At 44.8% G+C, this 21,010-nt stretch overlaps 1 protein-coding gene across 1 annotated transcript in view; it reads right to left on the bottom strand.

Annotated features, from left to right (window-relative positions):
• Window positions 1-21,010, bottom strand: part of LOC142579895 (soluble guanylate cyclase 88E-like) — a 124,678-nt gene that overhangs the window by 58,616 nt on the left and 45,052 nt on the right. Inside the window, exon 5 of the mRNA XM_075690567.1 lies at window positions 8,585-8,794. Within this exon, the coding sequence (XP_075546682.1) occupies window positions 8,585-8,794 (210 nt within the window). The remainder of the gene's footprint in view (window positions 1-8,584; window positions 8,795-21,010) is intronic.

The following is a 21,010-nucleotide window of genomic DNA, read 5'->3' as shown; positions in this document are numbered from 1 at the left end:
TAGGAGCATACAACAATTTTTTGCGGGTGAGGAACAATAAAGCCAACAATCACTCTTCTTCAAGCGTTTCTACTAAGCTTACAACACGGATGTGTGGAAGAGGTTTACCGAACTGACGATAACACATAGCTAATCATGAAGACGAGTGACTGAATAATAAAAAATCCAAGGGAGCTTTTTTTGTTTGTTTGTTTTTTTAGCTTCGTTTAGCAGCTGGTTTCTACCACGTTTAGCACTTAACTTCATCCGAGTCGCAGGAATACGTTTTGGGCCGCGATTTAAAATGATTTCACTGAAACGGGGTAGGAATAACCCCAAAAATAACGGCAATAGTGCCAGCGCCACGACCACTTTCATTTACTGGCCGCGTCGAGTCAATTTCACTTTCCTACAGATTACAGCCGTGTCCGCTTACGCAATCAATTTTCCTGCTAGAGTCTGACGACGTGGCACGTGACGGACATTACGATGGACCGAGCCGGAGTTAAATTGCGGCAGCTTAACCAAGCTCATTTCTGCCGTGCGGGGGGCGCTACTTCCCGCTTGCGGCATAAAATGACGACAAACTCCAACTTCAGTGCCCTATTTTTTTTTCTTCTGCTTTCACTACTACTGTTTCCGTGACGGCACGTTAGTGGTCTCGTCAAGATTCATGGACACCGAGATAGGACTTCGCTAAAGTTCATTCTCGTGTCGGCCCGCGTTCTTTTCAGACTGACACAATTTCCGTCACAGATGAAAGTGGGTAAGGAAAAGAAACGTACAAAATGGGACGTCCCTACACGAATGTATTAGCTTTTTACTTAACAGCCATTGTTCAGTAAATTAGGTCATCACGATCTCCTTGAAACGAAAGCATTCCTTTTTCTTACACGTGCGTCGAAAAAAGCAATGAGAAACACACTACGCGGCTTTATCTATTTTAGATTTCCCCGATTCCCACGCAGCCGCATAATGAAAGCGTGCGGGCCTCGACACTCATACTTCAACATACAAACACCGAGAATCTGTTCTTACTATCCGCGATGGCTAATGCTCGGCTGTCAGGGGCCTCGCGATTCGCGCAGAATCCGCCGCGGCTCTCAGCATTAATGCATCGTCGCCGCGGAAGCGAAAAAAGAATAATAATAATAAAGGAATGAGCAAACGAACAAACAAGCGAACGAACAAATAAATGAACGGGCTCCAAGTCTCCGCCTGTTCTGTTGATTAAATGCCAACGGACGGCCCTCAATGACCTTTAGCCTCGACGCCGAAGTCGTACTACATCGAGGGTGTCGCGACAATCGCGGAGCCAAGGTCTTCAAAGCCACGTTTGGGGACGTATGGGGACACTTTACCAGGCTTCTCGGCCTGACTGCAACTGCACTAAATATCCGTTCTGTCGTCAGGGAAGCTCGTCTTTGTTGTTTTCTAGGGACAGCGTCTGCGCGATTGGAGATTTTTGGCAGACTACTGGGGTGACGTGAAAGGTTCGGCTAGTTGGCAGTTTGTGGCTATCAGAATGTAAGCTTGCGTTAGTGCTTTCGATATCAGGAATGGTAGATCAGCACGAAAGACATGGATGAAAAGGAAACATGTTTGTGCTGGTTTACTATTCATCATGTCGCATCTTTAATGAGATACAGTTACAAAAGTCAACATCAGTCTAGCAGCAGTCTAGTAGCAGCGAACAGCACGAGCCTTCTCGCAATCAGTGCATGGGTCGTCGCCGTCATCTTCGAGCTGTCACCAAAAACACGAGGCGCATCTACTATACTACATCGAACCCCGCTTGTCAAACGGGCCATCCTGCCGACTCGGGGAGTAGACAAGATGACGTTGTCGTAATGGCGAAGAATCCACGGTGTAGTCAACAACCCGCGTAACTTTTCAAAGGTTTTTCGAAGGCCAAAAACAAGAGGCATGTCTGCTTCACCGTTCATGTCGGATTATTACGTCAAATACAGGACGAAGGTATGGCAAGAAAAAAATGAGAAGCGCATGCGATTGTCCTTGTCCCGTCTTCTGCACAGAATATGTGCCATCGTTGTGTACGTATAGCGTGAAAAAGTTTTACTTCTAAACCAAATTTAATTCTCGTGAATTTTACCTTTTCTTTTAATGGAATATCAGTTCACTGACAAGCCTTTTGGTGACTGAAATATATATGCCGCATATCGCATGGATGTGTATTTCTCAATCGTTTATGCTTCAACTAGCAAAATTGTGTCTGACAGAGCACTATGCTAATAAACTTTCAGGAGTCTAGATTTAGCGTATTCTATACAAATCACTTACAGTGTCCTTGCAATAAACAAGCACGAAAACACGACATTTTTTTATTAATAAATACTTCTTGTTTTAGAACCCCGCGCTGCGAACTATCTCAAAGTTCTTCATGGCTTGCTACCATTAAAGCATCTTAATGCCTAAACAGATAATGCTGCACAATCGGCCAAGGTCGAGCAAATGGAAAATATCGCTTTAAGTTACTACATTTAAGGTGCAATTTATTTTATGACATTCCTATAACACAAGCGTGCTAAAAAGTGCCAATGTAACATACACTCGGCGACATGTGCTGAAAATATACGCACTTCACGGAGTGCAGTGTCCACATTTGAACATAACGGACTCAGTTTAGAGTACTTCTCTTTTTCCAGGGAGCTACAAAAGTCGATTCTCTCAATGAAAAAGTTCAGTTTTTAGGCAAGTTCCCTGTCATCCGCTGATAAACATCGATTCTTAGCGCGTATGTAACTTCAGGCGCCTCTCTATCCATTGAGCTAGCCTTATGAACTGTTAAAAAGAATTGGGCTGCTCTAACGATAATGTTATGTTATGATTGTAGAGGGGCCAGGCTGTGGTCAGGCGCTTTCCATGACTACAATGGCCTAACTCTTGCAGAAATTGTAGCTTTTCCTGTGTCCTTATTTCATTTGTTTTGCAGCACAGCGAACAGTCGTGCTGTCAAAGCGGCAAATGTATGATGTAGCAGCAACGCATTTTAATATGCAGAAACATTTGTGTAGATTATTCTAACAGCTTTGTCCTAGTAAAACATGACCGAGCCACCTTATTGTAATTTAGTAATGGAAATCTTTCCGACAGCAAAAGCATGCACTTATGACGTGACAAACTGGTCTTACCGTAGTAGAGCAGAAAGAAAATTTAGTGCCCTTCCACTCTGTGAAGGGGCATGAACAGTGAAGCTGTGTACGTGAGCACTTTAATGGTGAACTGCACCTCCGCCGCGGGCCGGACCGGCATTGCCCTACTCTCGGGATTTTTTTTCCAACACGCGGACACGATAGCTGGCAAGGTAGCCCTTACAAGCTTCGCTGCAAAAAGGATTCACCGAAATTTGCGAAACTCCATAATGCGAATTTGGAGTGCAGCCGTTAAGGTGTTTTTAATTCGCAATATTACTGGGGCAAATAATTTGATTCTGAACGACAGGGTCCTCCCGGCGGCGGCGCTGAGCCTCTGCTCGGGCAGCTCGTTTAGCACCAGCGGCAGACGAAGCACTTCCACCACTTGACTAGCTCATTCTTCATTAAGAAAGCGTGAACATGGGAACACGTGGCACTTGCGGAGCGCATTCTCTAACGCCGGGGGCGCAATGGGTCCGAAGCCCACGCCAGCGCTCTGTTTCAAGTGCACTCGCTGCATGCCTAGTGCCCACCGTTGAGCGTGTCCCGTACGGCAATCCGCCTTCCTCGTCACCCTTTCACCATACTTTACTCCTCCGCACTCCTCTTCATGTTTTCGCTGCACCCTCCTCCTCCGCTTCTCTCCTGGTGGCCTTCTCTGCGAGCTTCTAGCCGCAGGACGTTCAAAACTTGTTCAATGTACTTTCCCTCGAAAGGACCGCCCCGCTATCTTCAAGTACTTAGGTGGTACTACAGAAACCAATATAGCCTACGCTGGATCTCACTGTCATGTCGTTTTGTGCCATGCTAAAACCGAGCCATTCAAGCCTACTGTAGATCGACATTCGCAGTGCACAACGCGCATGCTTACCCTACGGCTGGAGAGCTTCACTTCAGCTTGAGGAAAATTATTTTGCTGCTGTTACGGCCCGTATTTTTCAGGCTTATCCACTGCGCAGCTGTCATCATGCCGCCGCACGTGTGTATTATACCTTTTCCGTATACTTACGGACCGAGTTTCCTAACATTTCTGTTTTTTGTGCTGTGGGCTAGGTTCCGTATGTGAAATATTGCTACATCTCCTAACATCTGTAGGGTTGGTATGGGGCCGCTGTAGTGGGTACTTCAGACGTCAGGAGTTCACGAAGCTACGCACGGGAACTTCACGGGTGATAGCCATATAAAAACGTCGATGCGTTAGTTCTTAGTCGGTCGCATGACGCGGTATCCAAAAGCTCCAGCAAGAGACCGAACCAAATTATGCGCATGCTCTTAGCAAGCATCCACTCTCACTCCTATACCGAGATGCCATTTCTAGCACTTTGCACCCCCCCCCCCAAGAAAAACAAGCGTAAATCGCCCAGGGGTCATTCAACACACCGCACATAATATCGAAGAATGCACATCAACAATGTCATTGCCACTCTCCTTCGCTACAGCGACAACGAAGTGGTTCTACAACAGCTGCGCCAAATATAATTGTATTCATTAAAATAGGGGTGTCATATCCTCTTAACTATTCGAATTTACGGCGCAAGATGGCCAAGCAGCCGTTTCTGAACGTAAAGCTCTACCAGCCGTTATGCATACCGACTAGTGTGTTTTGCCCTGATCAACTCACACTGCACGGAACCATAAACAGAGAGACTCTGTATCCGCCTCTAGTGGGATGTAGAAGTCATAGATATACGCTCTAACGTTGACCACTGCCGCTCTCGGTTCTTTGGCCTTGGCCGTTGTGCCAAGCTTCCCACTCCTTTTCCTCTCCGGGAAAGCCAGTAAATAGCTCGCATTCTTCTTTTGCGAAGGGATGCTGTGTACCAATCATCGGCCTTATTCGACGTGATTGCAGCGTGTATTTTTTATCGCCATGTTTGTTTCTGGGCTATGTGAGAAACGGATCCTCCGTGAAAAAAAAACATCTCTGTGGATCATGCATGCGTCAGCTTTTATGGGAAGAGCGCCAAGATCTCTGTGATGTCAGAGATCGGGGTCGGGTTCATGACCGTCACGACGTTTGTTTGCTTCACAAATCAGCCACGAACGTGAGAATAAATACAGTTCCAACGGCATACTTCTAAATTAGCACTGTTTTGCAGTTAGCATAACTCGTTTTTAAGCTTCACATAAGGAAATTGTTTTCACCCCCCTACCCATACATAAAGCAAGAATAAGGGGCTAATCGGCGGAGTCTACTGCAGTGCCAAAGGAATGCAAATTTTTGACAAGAGTGCTTCGATTAGTGCGAGAAATGACCACTTAGCCTAACTAAAGTTTGTAATTGGACATCCTAGCTTTTCACAATGTGAAAATCCAAATCGTCGCTCTCATTCGGCTGTGCCACGATGATTGCTTGGTACGGCGCTTCTTAACCTCAGGATCAGACCAAACGCATTATAAGCTCCTCCTTTACCTCGTCCTTAGTTTTTCTTGCGTCCACGAATTTCCCTTTGTTTCAAAATTGTTGAACGAATCCGAATTCTGAGCAACTCGCTTTGGCCACACAATGGTTTAGGGTGATCTTGCTCACAGCGACATTAAGGTTACATTTCAATTTTGCTCGGGCCATTTGCTATAGAAACTACTTGATTTGGCTGCGTTCCACGCTTCTCTCTCACATGAAGTTAATTTAGACTTCGTAATATAGGACGAATGATATTTTCCTGATATATTCTCAGCCATGCAGGCCATATTCATTTCAAGAATGAAGTCTTCACCAAGATCTATTCCGAAAACTCAGGCACAGGAGCTAGCGCAAGAAACAGGAAACGTTTGTAGAGATTGCAATGCCGCTATCCTCGGGAACCTGTTGCGTTTCTTAATCTTACGGCTAACGGCTAGCTCATATCAATTTTCGTGCTTGTTCCAAAGTTCCAGTTCATGCAAAAATCCCAGGCAATGGCATATTTTGCTACGACTATGTTAAGTATTGCTAACTATTTCCTTCTATCAGTGACCACATGGCAGCTGTTGCAGGCATTAAACAAGAAAGTAGAAGAACCTTAAGATGGGCATCAAGAAAGGTTTTTTTTCTATTCAGCTAGGGTGACTACTCAAGCATAGCTCAAAAGCTAGAAGATCATTTGCCCGTGTTTGAGTGCTGAAAACGAAGGTGTAAACGATTTACGGCTTAAATTTAGGGATAGCGTTTTAGCCCTTATGGATAAGTATATACCTGCGATACAAGCAGGCAAGCTTAATAAATGCAAGAAGCCATGGATGACGTCCGATATTTTGAGAGAAATCAAGAGAAGGCGACGAGTTTTCCATAAATTAAAGAAAATTGGAACCAGTGAGCACGTGAAAATATTACAAGCATTAACGGAGCAGTATAAATCAAGTGTGGAATAAGAAAAAGAGAAATATTTCGAGACGGTCAATAATAAAAAGCAGACTAATCCAAGTCGTTCTGGCATTATATCAAGGAGTGCGGATTTGATAATGTTGGAAACAGGAAACTGAATTATATTTACACGTTTACAGTCGACGAGAAAGCTAAAGCCACATGTTTAAATACGCATTTCCAATCCGTGTTTTTACCCAAGTATGGCGCTCCTTCCCAACCACACCCAAGCACGTTTCCGCTGATGCCGCCGGTGGAATTGAGTGTTCACGGTATGCGTTCTCTTCTTAGGACTTGAGAGTGACTCCAACCAAATAACTGAATTTTATTAGCCCGACGTTTGGGATCCCAATCGGCTCCGAAGCGTCGGGCTAATGAAATTCTGTTATTTGGTTGGAGTCAGTCTCAAGTCCTAATCAATCTCCCAACCAGACAGGCAATTCTGTCGAAACGTTTAGCTTCAAGCGTTCTCTTCTTGAAAGCCAAGACGAATTCAAAGCAGTTGGTCCTGAGGGTATCTCTCCTCGTGTACTGAACCGATGTGCTGCGCCCATTTTGCTTTACCTTTACATAATTTACTCAAAGTCTCTGTCAACAGGCACTTTACCCGATGACTGAAAAATTTCCCATGTTCTTCCAGTTCATAAAGGTGGCCCAAAAAACGGTGTAACAAATTACCGGCGGATTTCATTAACATCAATATCAAGTAAAATTTTTACAGATAATGATTTTCTGATCAATGAGCAGCGTGGTTTTCACGAGGGCTTTGCTTGTACCACGCAACCTGCAGAGTTCTTTAATGAGCTGGCTTCCTACGTTGACGAGGGTGGGCAAACAGATTGTGTGTTTTTAGATTTTCGAAAACCCTTCGACACCGTGTCGCACTCCCTTCTCCTCGTCAAACTGCAAATTCTAAATTTTGACCAGAATGCATTAACTTTAATAACTAATTACTTGTTCGACAGGCGTCAATGCGTGCTTTCAAATGAGAGGTGTTCATCCTATGTTAATGTTTCATCAGGCGTGCCACAAGGTTCCCTCGTTGGACCACGCTCATTCCTTATTTTTGTTAATGATATTTGTGTGGGTATTACGTCGCGCATACGTTTGTTTGCCGACGATTGTGTTTTATATCGGCAGGTTAGGAACGCAAGTGACGGCGTTTCCCTGCAGGACTATTTGGATCGTATTACAAGGTTGCGCCAGAAGTGGCAAATGACGTTGAATCCAAAAAAGTGTGTGCACATGCGCGTTTGCAAAAAAACAAACAAATAGAAACAGTTTACACCATAAATATGTGACTACTACCAAACCAACATGCAAATATCTTGGCGTTGTTTTATCGCATGATTGTTCAGTGAATGTCAATATTTATTATGCTGTTGGTAAAGCAGTAAGGGCTCTTAACTCTGCTCTGTCCAGCGGAACCTAAGATGGGCATCCCAGAATTTAAACACAGCTTACTTCACATGTATTAGGCCAATTTTGGAGTACGCATGCCCTGTATGGGACCCGATGCATGCCAAGTCAATAAATAAGCTTGAAAAAATTCAGAATAGAGCTGCGCGGTTTGTTTTAGGCTGGTGCAAGCGGACAGACAGCTGTACCGCTGCGAAAACGGAATTGGGTTGGGAATCGCTTTCTTTGCGAAGAAAAACAACTTTGAAGTTTTCCTGTCGTGTTTTTCATGGTAACACTGGAATTGCTTGTAATAACTACTTTGATGAACCCAATTACATACCCAGCCGAAATGACCACCGACACAAATTGAAAGACTACCGTGCAAGGACAACTATGTTTTTGAATTCCTTCTTTGTGATGACTACTGGAAATTGGAACCGGGTGCAAGAGACGCAAGTGTGCTGTATATATGAAGTGTTTTATGTAACTCTGTAACCCCCCTGCTATAACGCCTTTTTGGCAAAGCGGGGCACTCACTGAATAAAAAATGAAGACAATCTACAAACTCACTAGAAGGCGGATATCTATAAAATTTGCAAATATATACAAAGCATGCGTACAGCATAGTAAGTAAATGACTTGCGACAAGTATTAGTAGTCTCTCCTCATGCATGTGCACTAATGCTAGCGTGCGCATACGGCTCACCGACTTCCAGGAGCATTCCACCATTGGCTTGGTCAGGTCGAATACTTCAGGTATGCGCTTTCCGACCACGGCGGGCATCACGGCCTGCAGGCTGTTGCCGATGTTGGTGATGTTCAGGCTCTCGTTGAACACGACGCAGAAAGGGAAGATTTCGAGGAACACGAATGCCTTCACTGGCAGCAGAGTTCTGCTCACCATGTCCTCTTCATCCTGATCGACAGCAACACTCAGTTACGCACGCGAATAAGATATAAAACATAAGAGCACGTGGCTTTATTCAGGTAGCGCAGAATTACGAGCCGCGCACTTTTGGAATAGATATTTCATTTAATAACCATATCAAATGTTCAGCCATGCTCTTCATACTAAAGCGCGATTTAATTGGCATGCAATGTTCTTATAAAACAATTATCTTCAAATATTGCACCTGTAGATAATGGATGCCATTGTTGCACAACTTCCTGATCATCGTCATAAAAATGAAAATAGCTCACTGCACGTGCTCGCTTTCGCGACCTTACAGGATCAATGATAACTGTTCGCCTTCCACGGGCATTTTAATTTGGCGTTTATTCGTTTTACGGTATGTTACATTCTCTGGTAATATTTGTGTGCCTTCTCAGGCTACCCCGTTACCGAATGTTCATGTCCAGAAGCACTGTGCAGATGATTTACGAATTATTCATCTGGTCATGCACTTCCTTTCAGCCGTCTGGCGCTGGAGTGACTGAACAAATATGGCCTATATTAAATGAGGAGTTCCAATCACAGAAAAAAAATGCTAAAGTGGCGTTTTTACGAAGGGATTGAGAGACATTATGTCACAGATGTTCGAGCACCCTGTGGTATTCGTTCAACGAAGACATGCAACTCCTTTGCGCAATGTGCGCTGTTGCGAACGCTACGAGGAGTATCTATTTCGAAGTCGACAATGTCACTCTGTTTTCGGATAGACGACTGTAAAGATACTCTATCATGCGTGCCAACCGAAGTTTGGATATTCAGGGTGCAAAGGTTCCTTCATGTCCGGCCGCAGAGAAATATTCTTTCCGTTTTTCACCATCAGCAGCATCCAGTTGTTTATGTCCGCTGCAGGACGAAGGCCTCTCCCTACGGTCTTCAATTACCTCTATCTTGCGCTAGCTGATTCCACGTTTCTCCTGCAAATTTCCTAATTTCGTCACCCCACTTCATTTTCGGCCATCCTCGATTGCGCTTCCCTTCCCTTCGTATCCATTCTGTGACTCTAATGGTCCACCGGTTATCTACCCCACGCGTGACATGGTCTGCACAAATCCATTTTTTCTCCCCGTATGTCGACTAGAATGTTGGCTATTCCCGTTTTATATCTCAAACACATCATTTTGTTGTGTCTTGACGTTATGCCTAATATTTTTCGTACTATCGCTCTTTGCGTGGTCCTTAACTTCTCCTCGATCTTCTTTGTTAACTTACAAGTTTCGGCCCCATATGTTAGTACCGGCAGAATGCAATGATTATACACTTTCTATGAATGACCGGGCCAACCCAGGATTTCGTAATGCTTGTCGTATGCACTCCAACCAGTTTCTATTCTTCATTGAATTTCCTTCCCATTATCAGGATTCCCAATGAGTAATTGATCTAGGTAACCGTACTGATGTACACACACACACACACACACACACACACACACACACACACACACACACACACACACACACACACACACACACATATATATATATATATATATATATATATATATATATATATATATATATATATATATATATATATATATATATATATATATATATATATATATATATATATATTCACAGAATCCTGAAACGTATGAGTATTAAAAAAATTGGAAATTTACGTAACCAAGAACTATTATTTTGTCTGTGTCCTGCTCTAAACTAAATAAGAAAAGCGGCCAGACCAAGTGGCTACTAAGGAATTAAGGGTATTTCGAAACACTGCAGCACCCAAGCGAATTGTGGCGGCTGTGAAAGGAGGTAGCTACATACCGAAGTTGATTCATAATAAGGTCCGCCTAGAAAACGATTAAAAGTTTACATGCAGCAACATGAATGCCTACAAACTGAATGGAGCACATTAAACAGTTCACACAGAAATAAAGGGGTAAACACAAACATTGTTACTGCAGGTATAACTTATAGCAAATAAGAGTTTAATGACTATGGACCTATACACTTTTCCTCTTTTCGCCGTTTCAACCCGTAATTGTTCAGGCAACAGTGCGCACCGACATGCCTAAAGATGAGGTTGTTCAAGAAATTTAGCTGCACAGCACGAAAGTAGGACCAGGCGTGCACGTTATCAGCTGTTAGGGAGCGAAATGTATAATTAATGCTCACATTCAAAAAACTTTCTCAGGCTATCCCAGCACTACGCTTTCTTTACATGACCTGCATTTCATTTTTCGCCATCTCTGCGAATGAAAACTGCGTCAGTGATAGCCATTTGTAAACTCGAGTAATATGAGACGTCCTGCGAGTAAATCCAACCATTTTGCGACCTCGCGACATTTTCCTGTCCAATTGATTGTTAATCGCTGCTAGCTCCAGTATAAGCTAACAGCACGGGAAATCATGCCTAATGCTTGTTGAAATCTGCCGGACGATATTGACCATGATGGCGTCGTAGTTGGCCCAGAAACAAATGTTTTAGCTGAAAAGCAATCTCACATTACTTCGTACATGTAGACCACCTTTATTCAACATCTCAGCTGCGTTCACATATATTGGCCGTTTCACAAAGGCGACGACCTGTACGTGACCTGAATGCCGAGAAACGGCAATAAAGGATAAGAAAAGAACGAGGGAGCGCATACTCGAGTACACGAGGGGAAAGTTGCGCTAATGCCCTCTTCGAATTGTTTCCGCGATGCCGGGGCTGGGAAGTTGGACACATTTGGACGTCCAGCCGAGGACGCTGCAGGATCGGCCTCCGTGACAGCAGTAGTAGTACGGCAAAACATTCAGCTCACGCTCGATAAAGCTAACTTATTCGGGTAAAGGACGCAGTTAAAACAGAACAAAGAAGGGCATCTCTGTACATAAGAAAAACTTCAGTATACACGGCCTCCACAACACTACGAGACACATCCCGTGGTGTTGACCTGCTTTCCAACGGCGCGAGGTAGGGAGCACGTAAACAGACAGTATACATATATAACAAGAAATAAGTGCGAACTCCAGTAAAAGCAGGCACCTCGGCGGCCTGCTATGCCCAGTGCGATTTAATAAAAGGAAAATGCGACATCCAGCCAATCGTGGCACTCGCGAAAAAGGAAACTAATACGTGTTCCTCGATATAAAAGCCTTGCAGTTTCAAAAAAAATTGTGCTGGTCATGGACTTGAACCTGGGACCACCGCCTTTCCAGGGCAGCCCTCTTCCATCTCAGCGAACGGGGCGACTAGCAGATGGCAGGGCGAAGTCGAACATAACAGCTCGAAACAAAGGCAAGTGTTTGACGCAATACTTCTGCGGAAACCCGCAAGGTGCATACAGTATTAACATATATAAATCTTGGACTCGCAAAGCATTGCCGCACCAGTTTGATTTATTTTTCAAACGTAATGACCTCATCATTCCTTCCTACAAGTAAGATACAATGTATACAACCATTCTTCTGTATCATGCTCTTGGGCCTTATAAAGTAAAACTATTCCAATATGTTTTTATTCCAATCTCCTGACCGCAAATTTGCGTAACCGTAATTTGCGCAAGCGTCTGGCGCTGACCCACAGGGTTATCTGAACAAACCAATCAAACGCTCTTCTCGTTCAAAGGAGGTCAGTTTTGTTTACTTGAAAAACGAATAACGTTGCCTACACTGAGCGACTTGTTTTATTTAATTGGCTAACAAGACGCTAGGAGCAAGCTCAAGTAGAGAAGGATTTGATGGGGCTGAGCCAGTGTGCTGAAAATCAATAACCGGACGGATGAAGAGGGTGGTGCTGGCGTCTGCGATTGGTCCGCTTTCCCTTTCTTAGCGTGCGGTGGCTGGTCGAAAATCGCGGTGGCATGCAACGGAAGCTTGAAAATGACGCTAAAATGGATCCTCAACAAAGGAGAGTTGGCAGAGCGAGGTCGTAAACGTGCCGAAAGTGCTCGAAAACGTTACACGGCCACGCAAAAAGCTTTATTGTATGCAAATAAACCAGTGCTCTCCAGCAGGTGCGAGTAGCCAGTGCCTGAGCGATCGGCGGCAGCCATCTTTTATTCCTCTCGAAACGGGGCAGCCTGAAGCTATTCAGAAGAAAATTCAATTTTGTTCGGCATATTAATGCATCTTTAACGCGTACACGTCACTTTGACGCGGTGAGTTTTCGCGGTTTTGTGACGTCACGTGGCAGGCAGGTGAAGTGGGTGCAGCCCGAAAACTTTTGAGCAGCAGCCAAGGGCTAACGGTGAAGAGACGTCAAATCAGAGATAACTATTTTTCTTTTGTTCGGTCTCATGATGCATAATCTGAGTGTACACGTCATATCAGATGGGGAGCTAAAGCGGTTTTCATGACGCCGAGTGACAGACAGGTGTAGCAGGGGTGGTCTAAAAAGTTTTTGACCAATCGCGGACGGCTGATTGCATAATTGGAATAGAAAAGTTTGCAATAGCTTTACGTTATAAATCCCCTGGTTAGCCAGCACCAAAATCGTACTATAACACAGCTAGGCTGTTAAGGTGAAGGTAAAACACAAACGTCCATTTGGTAACACTTGTAGTATACTCAGAACAATTTGGTGCCTTCAGGTCGAACTCTTTCCGTTAAAGTGGTTTTTCTTCAAGTCTCCAGCATACTTTCGGCTCAAGCAAACTAGGGCCCGTATAACGTAAAACTATTCCAACCTGTTTTTATTCCATTCTCCTGACGTGAAACTTACGTAACCACCGATGCAAGCATCGGGCAGTGACCGGCAGTGTTATCTGAACAGCCCAATCAAACGCTCTCCGCGTTTATAGGAGCTCACTTTTGTTCGCATTCAAGATGAAAGAAAATGCCTACGCTGTGCGATTTTTCTTATCTAATCGGCCGATAAGAGGCGAACAGACCACTTAAGTGGAGAGGATTTCAATGGGACCGAGCCAGCTCAGTAAATATAGATAACTGCATGAAGAGGGTGGTTCTGGCGTCGGCGATTGGTCCGCTTCGTCTTACTTAGCTTGCGGTGACTCATCAAAAATCGCGGCGGCATGCTACGGAGGCTTAGGAATGCCTCGGAAACGCATCTTCAGCACGGAACAGTTGGTAGATTGACGTGGTAGACGTGCCAAAAGGGCTCGATAGCATTTCGCTGCCACGCAAAATAGATTGTTACGTGCTAATAAATACAAGTTCACAGGCAGATGTGAGTAGCGAGTGCCTGAACAATTGGCGGGCAGCCACCTTCTATTCTTTTCATAATGAGGCAGTATCTTGTTATTCGGGAAAAAAAACAGTTTTGTTCGGCTTAATGCTGCATCTTTATTAACGCGTACATGTCACCTTGACCTGGTGAGTTTTCGTCGTTTTGTGACCTCGCATGACAGACAGGTGAAGTGGGCGCAGCCCGAAAACTTTTCGCCAAAAGCAGAGGGCTAATGGCGAAAAGGCGTCGAATAAAGGATATTTCTTTTTTCCTTTCTTCGGTTTAATCATGCATAATTAGTGTGTGCACGTCACATCATATGGGGACCTGTGGCTGTTTTTGTGACGTCGCATGACAGACAGACAAGTGAAGTTGGGGTGGCCAGAAATTTTTTTGGCCAATCGTGAATGGCTGATCGGAGAATTCGAATATAAAAGTTCGGAATAGCTTTACGTCATAGTGGCCTTAGTCATCGCCCGACATGGCTGTACGCAGGACAGCGCACGTAAAACAAGTCGGCAAATATGCATAACTATCTGTTCTACCGCTACAAATGCGCCTGTCACCCGTTCCATACCCCACGCAATTACGCAACTAAACGACAAACACCGCCTAAATTTTCTGATCGTAGAAACATATGCATAGGAATTGATTTCTTCGACTTATCTTGTTTTTCATTATGTCCAGAAGAACGAGAAAGTAGGCTATATCGGAGCCTGCTACTCCAATGCCCAGTTAATAACTGAAGCTACCCATTTCATCATGCAACTCTTACACACATTCCACAGGCACATCTACATGCTGTCCCCAAAAATGTTTGAATACATATCAGTAATAAAGAAATGCCGTATGCGTTAACATTAAAGAACATTGGCAGTTTCATCCACAGCGCAAATTACTGACAGCGATAGGACAGCATGGCGTAGCACGGCGCTCCAACTACTCGGACGCTGTTCTAACTATATGCGGTTGGGGCAAAGTTTCTGACACCCTGAAGATATCTAACACGCCTTGTGGGGCCTTTAATAGCATCCCACAGCTAGTAGCCACTGCGTATCACTGCGCTGTCTACAAAGAGAAGGGCCAGTAAAATTACATCCCTTTCGGAATGTGAACAATCATATTGCTTTGCACGTTTTTTATTAGTGTCAAAAGAGAGAGAGAAAGGCAAAGGAAAGACAGGGAGGTTAACCAGAGACTATCTCCGGTTGCCCCTCCTCCAGTACCCTGTACTGGAGGAGGGGCAAGGGGATGCGATAGGTGAGAGAGAGAAATATAAAAATAAATGTTAAAAAATAGAAACCTACACACACGCATTTACACACGAACTGCTTCTGTGGGCACTGTGACGCAGCGGCAAAGTCGTTCCTAGTGTTACGCAGCGTCACCGTACAATCCTACGTCACACAGTGTATAGTCACAATTTTTCAGAAAGCCTGTGTCGTTTAAGTACCGCAGCAGTGCCTTCATAGCGGATCGGGCTGATGTTCGGGTAGGCCAGTTTCCAGGGATCTTGTTTCCTGTCATTGGGCGCTTGTCCAGTTTACCTAGGTTGGCTGAGAGGACTGCTCTTTGCGGGTTGAAACGAGAGCACTGACAAAGAAGGTCCGCTATTGTTTCATGGCACCCGCAGAAGTCACAAAGTGGGCTGCTGGCCATTCCCATGAGAAAATAGTATGCATTTGAAAGTACTACTCCAAGCCACAGACGGGCTAGAAAGGTTCAGTCACGTCCTGGAAGCTCGGGCGGAATACGGAGCCGTAAATTGGGGTCCAGTGCACGAAGGCGTGCACTTGTGAACTCGGATGAATTCCATTGAGCTAATGTCAAGTCACGCACAAGTGCCGATAGTTTTTTCGCTGCGTCGGCTCTAGAAAGAGGAATGACAACGCAGTTGAAGCCGTCATAGGCAGATCGGGTAGCTGCGTCTGTTCGATCATTGCCATGTATGCCTTAGTGACTGGGCAACCACTGATATGCTATATCGTGTCCTTCGTCAACTATGCGATGGTGAACTTTTCTGATCTCTGCGACGAGCTGCTCATGTGATAAAGCTTTAAAATGAAAGGAAGGCGCCTGAATAAGTTGTTTAACGTCTTTTGTTCACTTGCTACAATTCTCAAAAATATTGAACAATTCGGCTATGAAAATACGGCCTGCGTTGAAAGACTTCGGGAGTTCTTTATTATAGGATATATCTTGCACGTACCGCATTAAAAACATATATAGGGTGTGCTACATAACGCTAGACAAGCTATTCAATTAAAGTAAATACTGATAAATCGAAGTGCAGATACAAGGCCCGAAGACTCTCAACTTCCAGTGATGGTCACAGAGAGCGAAAATTCAACCATGGCGCGTTCCAACAAGAAGCCCACAAGTAGAGCTACTGTAATTTGGTTGCATACATTCATTCGTTCCCTCTATTTTTTTTTTTTTTTTGCCTAGCAGCGCACCGCGCGGCGAAGTATTTGATCTAAAGATGTACCTGTAAGAATCAGCAAACATATAGTTAACTTCATTTTTAAAAGCCAAACTTTTCTTTGCGAACCACTCCGGTTTTCGTGACCTTGGGTGCTGCTGCCCGGCTGTCCCTTGACGAATGACGAATAGGCCAACCAATCACAACGGAGCGCGCGCGCCGCACACGCCGCTGAGTTCCTTGCAGCACAACAAGATGGCGCTAAGCTCCGCGCATTTGCGACAGCGGCAACGCCGGCCGCGCGGAAGGAGGAGGAGGAATAAGCTTTATGCGTGGAAACGAGACGACGGGGAATCATCAGAAAAAATGGCTGTGGCTTAGCTAAGGTTAAGCCCAGGATGCGAAGCATACTAGCCTTTATTTTAGTTGTTGAACCACTGTTTAGCCTGGTGAACTGCTGTTGCTTGGCTATATTTGGTTCGGCTAGACGAAGAAACAACTCATGCGTTACTCTGCTTCGCCTTCAAGAGTGGAACGCGACAGCGTTCCCGTCGACCCGCCAAGGGGTGTAAGACAATGGGCTACGGCGCAGCGACTACGCGCCCCGCATTGGACGCGGTGAGCGTCGAGCAACGCAGCGTTCGGCGCGGCAATGAAATGTGCGCCTGAGCAAGCGACGCACGCCTGAGCCTTAGAAACAGCTCGTTTCTAAGGCAACACCGCATTCACTTGAGGCGCTTTTGTACCGCTTTGAAGCATCGTAATAATAAAGAAAAAAATAAAGAAAAATACTCGTGGCTCAGTGGTAGCGTCTCCGTCTCACACTCCGGAGACCCTGGTTCGATTCCCACCCAGCCCATCTTGCAAGAGTTGAGCCAAAGCCACCTAAAAACAAGCGCAGCTGCTTATATACCGCCGCGACGCCGCGAGCGACGCCGCGAGTTGGAGCCCCGTTTCTCCTCTGTCGTGACGTCACGGTGTCACGTGGTATTGAAGGCGACACCGCCGCGCCTGAGGAGCTGGGTTGAGCTCTAGTAATATGCTTCGCATAAAAAAAAAGCCAGAAATCTCGCCGTAGCGCGTCAGCGGCTTGACAGTAAAGAGGAAGCAAATGATTCTTGCGGATAGAATTGATTGAAGTGACGCTACGTACGTAAGCGCATGCTGCCTGATAAAACGTGGTGCTTTCAAGGCGTCTGTCGTTCACACTAGCAGTCATCAACTCTGCTTAACAAAACGATCGGTATTCTTTGTCTACACTAGCGCTTGTGTGCGTGCTTGCGTGCGTGTACTCGTATTTAGATTCTTTAGGCACTCACACACAGTTCCCCTGTTCTTAGATTCCAACTAGTTGCATCTGCTGCATTTTTTTTTTTTTTTTACAGAACGAGTAGGCCAATGTTTCTATCCCACATATGTTATTGAAGCCTGGGTTTTATCAGTTGAACAAACGTTTTGATAACTGGCATAACAGCTGTTAGGCATCCAACGTTAGGTACCTGCCCCGTCAGACCACGTAATAACATCTTGGTTGAAGAAAGTGTTCTAGCTAATGCGAAAATTTATCGCTGGAACCAAGCATTGTCTCCTTGAAGACCACCCAGGAAAGAGAATTAACCTTGATGCCTGTGGGCGTGCGCACTGGTAGGTACAAATGCACTGCGTCCCATATTCAGCTTAAATTTTATTTGCGTGCGAGGTGAAAAAAGCAGAATCCTGTAGTCATTCCTTAGATGTGGCAAATAGTAATAGTTAGATGGTTAGTGTTGCTCAAGAGCAATTGAAACAAGGCTCTTGTTATTTTGACACTCTGCTAAAGTTCGTAACACGGACTACGGCATAAATAATAGCTTTGACTATTTCTGCGCAAACGATTCACCACGATAAGTTCTCTGCATAAAAGTGGAAAATGTACTTCCGGTGGTCAATTTAGATCAAATGCATTTTAGACGTAATAAGTGATTGTGTTTATTACTATTGTTCTGAAAAAGTATTGGCGTCTAATCGAGGCCTCCCTAAGCATAGCACACGCAAGGGCACCATTCAAAGAAATGCACACGCGAAATAGCGTTCTGTGGCTGCTTTGCTGTCCTGGAGCATTGTGTGGGCTGTTCTTAGTCAGACATGAATCCCAAACTTACTTACACTTGCCCCATAGTAATCGACACTCCGCTTTCTTTCAACTCCAACCTCCAAGAGGCTGCATGTATTTGTGCATCGCTTTGGACTATATTGTCTCTGGACGTGCAAGCCAACATTGAATGTGCGACCAGCTAAGTAACAACAAGGGCCAGAATCCTTACAATGTATGTTTCTGATCACCTCACCTAGAACCGTGATTTGATCATTTATTGGACTAACTTTTCCTTGTCAATTTTTACGTGGATGCTTGTCATGGGTTCAGAAATTCACTTTTCGGAAAGACGGGTAAGAGAGGAATTATTGGTCTGCAAGTTTCCCACACCACATCACCCTAATGATAATAGGTCCCTCTGAACTGCGTGGCCCACCATGAAATGTTCGCAAGTTTGCAAGATGGAGGGGTGTGAACCCCGTGGAGGAAAGAAGCAGTCTACAGTTCTATATTATGCCGAGCAGGAATGCTAAAACTTGACGTTCAAGCTTATTTGCCTTTAAAACCATTTTATGATAAACGCAGAAGTAACATGTTGAGTCCTAACTTGTTTCCTATTTCTAGTCAATACAACCAGGACGACTAGAACAGAAACAAGGTAGCAAGTTCTTACTTGCTAATGCGCGAATTATGTCATCCGCTGTTTGCAAATCAGCTTGACGGGCAGTACAGTTAAGTATCACATGCTCCCTCACAACGACCATTTTTTACTTCAAAATGAAAAAGTTTTTAAAACGATCAAAAGCACTCGATGCCATTTTGAGGAACTGACACGTTATGGTGACTGCATCTCTGGCAGTCACTCTTACAATGTTCATGCACAATTAGCATAAAATCAATGACTAGACGAGCTAGCCATGGAAAGTAAGAGGGAAGATGCTAGAAAAAGAAAGCTCTCAAAATCGGCCTACTCCAGAATTCAAACACATGACAAATCACTAAACGCGATTTTTCTTGCCCTTCAAACAGCAGATGACAAACCTGAGCACAGCGTGTTCTCAAAAAGCTTTTGAGGTATATTCGAAGAATAGTAAGTTCGGCCTAAAATTCAGGAGATCGGCAGTGAACGAGCAAAGGAAGCCTCAGCGTGGAAAGTTGGCTTTTTTTTTCGACATGAAACCATAAATTGCATTTTCCAACAACCTGCGAGCGTTCATTGGGCTTATTTATATGTTTACTTACTGTCCTTATTATTTCACAATATCTTTGCAGAAGTCCTGTCAAGTAAAGTCTCCATAACAATCCTTGCTTTCCTAAGAGTACTCCACTTGTATCAAAGCCTCTTCTGCCACACGGGAACGCTAAATGTGCAGCAGAAATACCGAGAGTAGACAATATGAGCAGGAAAATTTGTCATAAGTTTTTTTTTTCCTACACTACATGCCTGAAACAGTGGGGTATTGCACTTCGAGCTTATCTTGCTGACACTACATCTTTGTCGAGCACGCTTTAATTTTTTTAATCTAGCTCAAATCGTCGACCACAGACAATATACGTATAGCGTGAAACACGGCGAGCAGCATCGTACACAAATACAGTACCAAGGTGCCACAGCATAAATATCTTTCTCTGAAGCCTAATTCTCTGTGCTTTGAGCGGCACGTCGAACGCGATGAGAAACAATCGCTAGATTTTACCTGCCACTTTTATCAGTGAGATGGCCATCCGTGTTTCTGCACGCTGCAAACTCAGTGACTGGCAGCCTTAAGTCCACCTGACCTGTACGAAAAATCACTATCGACGACAAACAATGTAAGCTTACTTGTTTGAAGTGCTTTTGTGCCGGCTGAGGCCTCTCGATCACATGGCAAGCTAATCAAGATATCCTTAGTCATGTTAGAGTACCGTACTCATGAATACTGCCCGGACAGCGTTAACAAAACGCCCTAAACCAGCGATCAAACAGCGCTACCAGCTCCACCAGCCGCTACTGCATCGAGGATATTGCTCACTACACTACATCAGTTTTGATTTTTACAGCGCCATATCTCTGTCCATGCTTTAGTTTACGACGCCACCGCTACTCCTACTTCCGTTCCGCTGTCGAGGGTACAGTTTCCCTTCTCGAAGTATTACAAGTGTTCTCGTGTCACAGCTATAAGACCTACGGTATTTGGTTGTCAGATCTCTGACGACGGAACATCGTAGGCGTTATTGTGTATTGCAGCGCGTTTCTTCAAGCTTCTTTAGGGCGTAGCACTTAGGCGCCCGTTCCTGCAGCAAGCCTCGGTGTTCCCGGCAAAACCGAGTCAACGAGTACAACGAAATATTAGAGGGAACGGCACGCGCAGCGGGGGATGAAAAACGCGCCGACAGAGAAGAGACGTGAGCAGGAGAGCGGAGACGAGGGAGCAGCAAGACCATGAAGCAGAAGGTGGAGGAGGGTATGGCCAAAGAGTGAAAATAAAAGCGTAGTGAAGCGACGGTGGCTACAAGATGGCGCAAGAGTAGCGCCCGTCGTCTTGGAGGTTTGTCGGTGGCGCCTCTGTGAATCGCCCCCACGCGT

The sequence above is a fragment of the Dermacentor variabilis genome, chromosome 4 (assembly GCF_050947875.1).
Source record: "Dermacentor variabilis isolate Ectoservices chromosome 4, ASM5094787v1, whole genome shotgun sequence".
NCBI lineage: Eukaryota > Metazoa > Arthropoda > Arachnida > Ixodida > Ixodidae > Dermacentor > Dermacentor variabilis.
This window is presented reverse-complemented; position numbering and strand designations above follow the sequence as displayed.